The sequence below is a fragment of the Halichoeres trimaculatus genome, unplaced genomic scaffold (assembly GCF_033239565.1).
Source record: "Halichoeres trimaculatus isolate MK-OKI-2021-1 unplaced genomic scaffold, fHalTri1.1 fHalTri1_scaffold_10, whole genome shotgun sequence".
Lineage (NCBI taxonomy): Eukaryota > Metazoa > Chordata > Actinopteri > Labriformes > Labridae > Halichoeres > Halichoeres trimaculatus.
Genome location: NW_027437187.1, coordinates 26,125,970 through 26,131,989, shown reverse-complemented (window position 1 = coordinate 26,131,989; position 6,020 = coordinate 26,125,970). Strand labels below are relative to the sequence as shown.

At 38.7% G+C, this 6,020-nt stretch overlaps 1 protein-coding gene across 1 annotated transcript; it reads left to right on the top strand.

Moving 5' to 3' along the window:
* Positions 1-1,812: 1,812 nt before the first annotated feature.
* On the top strand, positions 1,813-4,986 carry bpgm (2,3-bisphosphoglycerate mutase). The gene is made up of 3 exons (XM_074677559.1): positions 1,813-1,915; positions 2,403-3,016; positions 3,447-4,986. Exons 2-3 carry the CDS (start codon positions 2,416-2,418, stop codon positions 3,620-3,622), a joined length of 777 nt encoding a protein of 258 aa, XP_074533660.1. The 5' UTR covers positions 1,813-1,915; positions 2,403-2,415; the 3' UTR covers positions 3,623-4,986.
* Positions 4,987-6,020: the final 1,034 nt, after the last annotated feature.

Here is a 6,020-nt window from a genome sequence, read left to right as displayed (position 1 = left end):
GGTGTTTCGTGCTCTTAAAAAGGTGAAAACAGGGAAAAATGACTACACTTTAATAAAAGTGTGGAACTGGAAGACATCTGGTACAGTTCATGGTTCACCAATGTGTAAATGTCAATAATGAACTTGTTCAGCTGAATGATAATTTACAGATTGTATGCTATATTATGGAAAACATATTATATATATTATTATATTATATATTATGGAAAAACTGTATTTAATATATTATATATTTATATCAAAGCTCTCCAGTGCTTTTGTAGTCCTTAAGTAAGCATATCTTCCCATAAACACAGCACCACTGGTCCACATCGTCTGTAATACTGGCACACTTTTTGACTGTTTACAATAAACAGACTGTAGAATAAAGATTGGCATACTTTTCCACAACTACATTAATCTGATTTTTTCTCCTATCCTGCGATGCATTTACATGTCTTTTGTACCACTGCTTGTACTCACACATCTCAGGATGTATTCATATGACTCAGAGATGAAAAAATATACGTTAGACTAATTGGGATAATAAATACATCTTCCATGGGCATTGAACTCAAAAAGTATGATAAAAACAGCCTGTTGTAAGGTGTGAATGGAGTTAAAAATTTGAAAACAGTCTAAAATTACAACAGCCCTTTGTGCCCCTCCCCCTGTACACCACTGAAAGTTACAGTGCAGAAGATAGATAGAAGGTTTTCATATGCTCTATCTGGTGCTCTTTTGGTAGAAAACACATCAAAAACACTCTCTTAGCTGCCTGCCCAGCAAGTGTAGAAAAAGGTCTTCTGAGTGACCCTCAGTAAAATGTAAGAAAGGGCTCTTTCCAGGTGATAACTGTAAAAAAGAAGCCTCCTTGGTTTTCATTTCAATACATAAATTAACAACTTATTGAATTCCTTTATTAACTTTATATTAAAGTACAAATTGATAAAATGAAAACATAAACTAAGTTGAATGTTAACTATGTATAGTATTTAGGCATTTCCCTTCTACAAAGTAAGATTTCTACCACATGTTGTAGCATAAATATTCATCATAATACAGAAAATCAAGCGTTAAGTGGCAAAAACTCTTTCTACACAACTTTCTTCGTGCTGGTGTCCCATGGTATACAGGAAATGCCCTTTATTTTTCATTTTCTAAACCCCCTGTCCCAAAAACAGCCTGTGTACACCCCTGAAAAATACTGTATGCACTTGGATTCATTAGGAATATTTGAACTACCCTGTAATTTGAACTACCCTGTAATGTCTACCAAAGCATTTTTGGTCATGTAGTATTTGTAAAACGACTTCTTCATTAATAGGGCTCTTAATTTGATGAGAAACTTCCGGTCTTACTTGATAAGGTGCATGGGAATGTTGCTTCAATGCACTAAGGCAAGTTTTAGAAAAAGAAACCTGGTCATGTGAAATTGTCCCAAATAGTAAGTAAAAGCGAAGAGCAGTAAGCCTATGCTGTAAGTTAAGTTTAACTACGTCAGTTTCTCATGTTTTGGGGATTTTTACGACACAAAAGCATCTTTGGCTACAGGCCTTACGTACTCTCCCCCTTTCCTGTAAATATAAATAAACGTGTCTCAAACTGCTGTCTATCTCTTATAAACACCATAAATGAAGTCTAAACAGCAAACTACGAGTTAGCAGAGAGTACCTCTGATATACATCCAAGCACAACAGACGACAGTTCCTCCCTCCTCTCTTCCCTCTCTCCTCCACTGCGAACGTGCCCGGCCGTTACCAACACTCCTAATATGGGCATAACAGTTGACCAGCAGGTACCGCCCATATGTCATTTCCTCTGTTCCAATTGGAGGACCTGAAAGTCAATCTTCACTGTCCACAAGCTCACCATGAACTGTCAACAATTTCGGCTGCACTAGCTACATTACTACCGGATTTTAAATCGACACAGGGTAAGACGACATCTTAGCAATGTTGTTATCATTTCAGAGGAAGGTCTGAACATGCCTGGGACTCCTACTAGCCCGGGTTTTTACACGATGAAGCGGTCTTTCTGCCCCTGATGTGATCTGTGTTAATGGTCATTCAAACAGCAGTACATCCATTCAACATTTCAGGCTTGCCAAAAAGCTAAACAGTAGCATCAGGTTAAACATTCATTTACGATCGTTTTCGCGAAGTTTTTCCGTTTCCAATATATATGAGAGGCTCGACTGATAGCGTAACTACCAAAGCTATCTGCCTTGAGCCTGTCAACCTTTTAATTTAACCTTTAACCTTTTACTGGCCCTGCCTCCTTGTTGCGCCTGAACTCAGATCAGAAGCAGACTAGTGGCAGTACATTGCAAGCAAGATATATGCTTTTCTGTTTGAATTAGTAAACTATTCTCTATTACTAACTTAATGACTTTATAGCTTATTTCTGCTAAATGTGTGCAGGCTCCCGCTTCTGATGTCCAAGTACAAACTGTTTCTGCTGAGGCATGGAGAGGGGAACTGGAACAAGGAGAACCGTTTCTGCAGCTGGGTTGACCAGAAGCTGAGTGAGAATGGGGTGAAGGAGGCCCAGGATTGTGGCAAACTCCTGAAGGAGCAGGGCTACAAGTTCGACTTAGTATTCACCTCCATACTCAGCCGCTCCATTCAGACAGCATGGCTAGTGCTGGAGGCTATGGGACTGGAGTGGGTCCCTGTGGTCAAGTCCTGGAGACTGAATGAACGTCATTATGGTTCTCTGATTGGCTTAAACCGTGCAGAGATGGCTCAACAACACGGTGAAGAAAAGGTGAAACTGTGGAGACGGAGTTACGACATCACCCCACCTCCAATTGATGAGTCCCACCCTTACTTCCAGGAAATCTACAGTGACCGCAGATACACCACATGTGACGTGGCAAAGGAGAACCTTCCTCGTGCGGAAAGCCTAAAGGAGGTGTTGGACCGGCTGCTGCCATACTGGGACAGCACTGTTGTACCAGAGATAAAGAACGGCAGGACTGTGCTAATTTCTGCCCATGGAAACAGCTGCAGGGCTTTGCTGAAACACCTGGAAGGTATGCAATTGAACCCAAACAATACCCTCTCTCTCACACACAGATTCAGGCTGTGTGGTGAATGCAAACATTTGAAATCAGCTGTTTCCAGTCTTCAGAGTTAGTGAATTGGAAGGAGATATTTCAGTTCCAGAAATGGAAAGTTGAACTTGTGCAAAAAGGCCAAAGAGTTTAAGTTACATTTGGATGACCTTTCATCACACCCATAAGCGTCCGAGGCTCCATGTGCCACAGGACACCCACAAAATGACTCTTACATAATATTGTCCAGCACAAAATATATACACATAGACTTGGTTAGTGTTATTGTAATACACTGTGTAATTAGCTCGCAAGGTTCTTAATGGCAGCCATTCATTCACTCATTCAGTGATACTAAATGAGGGACTGTGATTGTCTGATTTTCACTGTTCTGTTCTTGTTTCAACAGGTATATCTGATGAGGATATCGCCAGTGTGACTTTACCTACAGGGATACCTGTTCTGCTTGAACTGGATGAAAACCTTAAGCCTGTGAAACCACGACAGCTCTTGGGAGACCAGGCTAAGATTCAGGCAGCAATTAAAAAGGTGGAGGACCAGGGAAAAGCCAAACCATCAGCTTGAACACACTGGACAGGCTGTAAGACTTAACTTAGCTCTATTATAGTTTTCTGTGGTCACTTTTATTAGATATGTATTCTTAACCAACTCAAATAACTTATTAGATAACACCAAACAACAATACCTGCTATGACTAAGGTTTAGAGGATACATGAAAGTCTTACTGTGAAATTGCTGAATGTGTGCTATTGGCCTGATCTTGAAACACAGTGGCTGTGTGTTACTGGTCAGACTGGTGTGGCGGGCGGGAGAAAGTTCAGAGATGTACTGTAAATGTTGCAGCACTGTGTTGAGCTGTTTTATGTGCAAGCACTGAGGTGGTGTTTGGCTTGTGTTTGGTGTTTAAGCTAAGTGTCCCTTTATATGCCTGTATGATGACCCTTGTGAGGTTATTTATTTATTTTATCTCATCAGATGAGGCTGAAAAATCTTGAAATACAATGCTTTTCTGTTACAATGATGAGCTTTGGGAGTATTCCCTTAGGGTACGCGGCTTTTGACTGTATGTGCCTTCAGTATAAACATAGTGCTCATCTCAATTTTTTAAAACTCTCTTCAAGTGGAGCTTCAGTTTTTAGGGGGGTTAATTTAAGAGATGATTATCATTTTAAGGGAATTTTAAGAGTAACACCACTCTGTTAACAAAATTTTACCTCATAGACGTCATCAGCCTGGCTGTTCATTCTGAGAACGAGTCACTAAATTGCTGCAAAGATGCAAAACTGCTGATATTCACAACTACTTTTGTACAGTTCCAAATATGTGAGGTCTACTAAGACTTCAGCACATAAATGGTGGGTGGCTGTCTGGTATGATAGCTTCTTTATAGTTTGCACTTTTTTGAGAATATTATGAGTTTTTATTTCAAATATCTTGCCATTTTCAGGAAATGAAAGCTATGAATAGTTAATATTTTTATGCATTTGAAAAGTTTAACATTTCAAAAACAAGCATTATTTTGGTTTTCATTTTCAATTCTATATTTTTATCAGGCATGTGCAATTCATGTTGCTTTTGTACTATTAAGAACAAGCTGTCAAATTGTTACAAACCACTCCTGAGCTTGCACACTATTTTTTGTCTTAGTACTGTCAAAAGTTACAATTGTGTGCGGCAAAAGCTACTTCAATGTATTGTGTACAACATATTGTGTCCCTTGTTCATGTCCCCTATGTTTCGTTGTGCTTGTCTGCCACAGTGATTTTGTACACTGTTCTGTTACGTAAGTATACAAAAGACAAAAGCAAGCATTTGTATATACTAAAGAGTAAAAACTAAGATATTAAATGTCTTCCCTGCTGTTAACAACTTCCAACCTAAGAGCTTGCATGATTAAATAAAAGGGAATAAAACAATTTCATAAGGAATATTATCTGTGTGCTCTTTTTAATTCTGAGACTTATTTCATCAAATAACTCATCAATTTGCAAGAACACGTCAGGAAAAAAAAGTGGCAACCTCTGTTCTCATGAAGCCTTTATACTGAAATTTGAATTGAGTAGTGACATAAGATCCTAATTTGTGGAATAAGACAAAAAAGAGTGCATATAAGAGTCTTTGATTTTCACTTAGTCTTACCACATTCATGAGAATCACCCTAAGCAGAAGTTCCAAAAATCTGCACCAGAAACTACTTACACACCAAGTCCCAAAAGACTGTTACAGCCAAATCAAACGTGTTTATAGCCTTGTTCAAAAAAGTAGCTTTGCTCTGAATACCTCATTTCTCTATCAACACAGACTTAACAGGGGGTGAAATTTTTCACAACTACTTAAGTTATCAAACTTACATGTTTTGCTCATGTAAGGGCATGGTTGATTCCACAGGTGGGCAACCTGTAGCTGTCTGCAAAGAGGCTAAAGGCCTGTTTCTTTTCCTCATTCAAACTCGAACAAAGCTTGGTTGAGTCAAACTTTTTCAATATGGCACCCACAGGATCCAAAGCTCCATATCTGAAACAAATGGGTGATGTCACAGATACTATGCCCATATATTTTATTAAAAATCTACCAGATAAATATTTTCTCATGGAGCAGTAACAGTTATCTCATTGCCTACTGGAAATCATATCCTCTGTATATTTGGTTGAATCAGAAGGATCTAGAGGTAGGGCTCTTTTTTTAAGAACCATCGCCAACTACCACATGTGCTAATACAAGATCAAAACAAAATTTCAAAATTGCATTTTGCAGGTGAACGCATTACAACAGGCAGACAGGCAACAAAATCTGTTATATTGGCCTTAAATGTGATTATATTCAAGGGATCAAATTCTACTTCATGGATCTCAATGTACTTAAAAAAGGAATAAACCTAAGAAAGCTAAACCAGCGGTATTATTAAAAGTGAGCTCTGTCGCAATACTCAAAATCTACATCAGCCCTGTGTGAGCATCACTGA

Coding starts and splice junctions, on each gene's coding strand:
- bpgm (XM_074677559.1), top strand. CDS start 2,416: ATGTCCAAGTACAAACTGTTTCTGCTGAGGCATGGAGAGGGGAACTGG. Junction 3,017..3,446: donor TTTGCTGAAACACCTGGAAG/GTATGCAATTGA, acceptor TTGTTTCAACAG/GTATATCTGATGAGGATATC.